The following is a 3,106-nucleotide window of genomic DNA, read 5'->3' as shown; positions in this document are numbered from 1 at the left end:
CCCATCACTAGTTAGGAAACCTGATCAATTGATGAAAAAATTATATGTCTTATTCTTCCTCTCTCTCTTTTTTTTTTTTTTTGCACAACAAATATCAATATATTATATATGAAATTCAGTACTAGGTGTACTGAAAATACAATGATAAAAACAAGGCTTATATAGTCTAAACCCCACTAGGATGAATCAATAGACAGGCCACAATACAATACAAACTCAGCCCCTCTAGGAAAAAGCATCCTTCAAGTTAGATGACTAGAAATTAAAATGCAGTTGGAAGCCCTTCTCCACACACTTAAGCCAAGACCAAGTGTGGAATAAGGCATCATCCATGACCTTTTCAGGATTAAAAGGCTGGTTATTGAAAACCATGCCATTTCTGTGATGCCAAATGGACAAAGACAGAGCTATCCACAGCAATTCCCATCTCTTGGTTGTAGAACTTTGCCTATTCCACTGAGAGAATTGCAAAAAGTGATTCTTTGGGTCTGTGGGGAGAGGACCCACTCTATTAACCCATCTCATTGGCTCCCACCAAAGACTCCTAGTCTTGGAGCAGTTGAACATAAGATGATTGACCGATTCTTCTTCATGCTCACATAGAGGGCAGCTGTATGAAGGCAATGTCACTTGCCTCCTTCTGAGATTATCCCTAGTAGGGAGCATGTTCTTGAATAGTCTCCAAGAAAAAGCACTCACCCCTGGGGGAATTTTCAGTCTCCACATAATCTTGGAGGCCCTGTCTTCATCAGCATTATTATGAGCCTCCTGCAGTACTTTGTAGGCAGACTTTGTTGAAAATAGACCATTAGGGTCAGGCTTCCACCAAAGGAAATCCCTGCTGGATTGATGGATGTGGCCAGACTCGATCTCAGCTAGAAGAGCTGCTACATTGTCAATTTCATGATAAAAAAAAGTCCTCCTCCATGTTAACTTCCATTCCCATCTGTCCTCCACAAAATCCCCCATGGAATTGATTGAAAAAGTCTGTTGTTTGCTTATTAAATAATGATTAGGATATTTTGCTTGGAGATTACAATTGTCCCCCAGCCACTTATCCTTCCAGAAACTGATTTTGGAGCCATATCCCACCCTCCACTTTAGGTTATAAAGAAAGCAATTGTTGTGCTCCTGCTGAAAGATAGCCTTTAGGTCCTGCCACCATTAGGAAGAGAATTTACTCTTTCCACCAGAGATCAGCTCCTTCCACCCACCATATTTGGAGATTAAAATTCTAGTCCAAGGTTGATTGTGATTATTAGCCAGCTCCCACCCCCATTTGCCAAGTAGAGCCTCATTAAATTTAGATAAATCTTTAATCCCTAGGCCCCCTTTGTTCTTAGGAAGGCAAACTGTGTCCCACTTCACCCAAGGAATCTTATTGGCCTCTTGATGACTTCCCCAAAGGAAATTTCTCTGGATGGAAAGAATCTTGTGCACCACTTTCTTGGGAATCTTAAAGAAAGATAGTAAGTAGATAGGTAAGGCTGATAAGACTGAATTAATGAGAGTGATTCTGCCCCCCATAGATAAACTTCTTTGCTTCCATTTTGCAAGTTTGGCTTCAAACTTCCTTATAATAGGCTGCCACACGATCCAGCTCTTAGAAGATACCCCTTAGACATCTCTTTGGAGCAAATTCCTTAGAAGGGCTTCCATTAATTAGGATGGATATGGTTGCAGTGGACAGACAACCATTAATCCATTTCCTCCACCTTTCACAAAAGTCCATCCTCATGAGCATGTAGTCAAGAAAACCCCATGAAACCGAATCATATGCCTTTTCAAAAATCCGCTTTGAAGACCATGCAAGGTTTATTTCTAGCCTTGGCCTCAGCTAAAGCCTCATTGGCAATCAAAACTCCATGAAGAATGTGCCTCCCCTTCATAAAAGTCGTCTTCCTTTCATCTATAAGATGAGGTAACACAAGGGCCAACCTCTTGGCCAAAACTTTAGCCACAATTTTATAGACACACCCTATAAGGGAGATGGGTCTATAATCATTGAAAGATTGAGGGTCATTAAGCTTTGGGATGAGGGCTATGAATGAAGCATTGGTTCCTGTTGGAAAGGATCCATTGATATAAAATTCATCCATGAACCTGATGAAATTTGGTTTCAAAATCTCCCAGAAATGCTTAATCAAATTGAAATTTAAGCTATCCGGGCCAGGACTTTTGTCCCCCCCACAATCCCAAACTGCTGATTTGATCTCCAATTCAGAAAATCTAGACACAAGGCTTTCTTTATCTCTTAGATCAAGAGAAGAGAACTGGACACCATCCAAGGTTGGTCTACTAGAACATTCCTCCGAAAATTTGTTCTTGAAATAGAGGATAGCTGCATTTTTAACACTACAAGGTTCATGTACCCACACACCATCTATGGAGATAGCTTGAATAGCATTTTTTCTTCTTCTATGATTGATCAATCTATGGAAATAGGTAGAGTTGTTGTCCCCTTCTTTTAACCACTTAACTCTAGCCTTTTGTCTCAACATAGATTCATATGCATAAGCTGCATCCCACAATTGGACTTGAAGGGATTTCTTAAGAGTCACTTCCACTTGAGATAGAGGTCTGTCATTTAATCCGGTCTCCAAAGCACTCAGCTCCTTTTTAATATTCTGGACTTTTCTAGCATTAACTGCACCATTTGATTAGCTCCACTGCATTAACTCTCTAATAGCTGACCTTTTGACACCACTACCCAACCCTCTAGAATTGAAAGATAAAATATTCATGAGGCAATATTATCCTTTCCCATCATAGCTGGTGAAGCTGTTGCATTCTCACTGATATCCTTGACAAACTTCGTGTTATCAGAAGAGGGCTTGTGCTCATCAAAGGACAGGCCTAAATGTCTGGCTAATTCCTGGTGGAAGTCCTCCTCAGCCGATAAAAAAACTTTGTTAGAACTGCTTGAAGGAGTGAGGCTGAGACAGGGCTGGACCTGATTTGGAGCCACCTCAGCTGCATCCACACCCCCTGACACGTCATCTTCCTTATGTATAGTGTCACTAACTGCAAGGTCCAGAGGTGGTGGCTTGTCGTCGTCCCTACTGGTCTTAGAAGCTAGTATTTTATTTATATGGGCCAAAGAATT

General features: G+C 41.0%; 1 protein-coding gene across 1 annotated transcript; it reads right to left on the bottom strand.

Moving 5' to 3' along the window:
* Positions 1 to 255: 255 nt before the first annotated feature.
* Positions 256 to 969, bottom strand: LOC114385948. The gene has a single exon (XM_028345974.1). It carries the CDS (start codon positions 967 to 969, stop codon positions 256 to 258), a length of 714 nt encoding a protein of 237 aa, XP_028201775.1.
* Positions 970 to 3,106: the final 2,137 nt, after the last annotated feature.

The sequence above is a fragment of the Glycine soja genome, chromosome 15 (genome assembly GCF_004193775.1).
Source record: "Glycine soja cultivar W05 chromosome 15, ASM419377v2, whole genome shotgun sequence".
Classification (NCBI taxonomy): domain Eukaryota; kingdom Viridiplantae; phylum Streptophyta; class Magnoliopsida; order Fabales; family Fabaceae; genus Glycine; species Glycine soja.
This window is presented reverse-complemented; position numbering and strand designations above follow the sequence as displayed.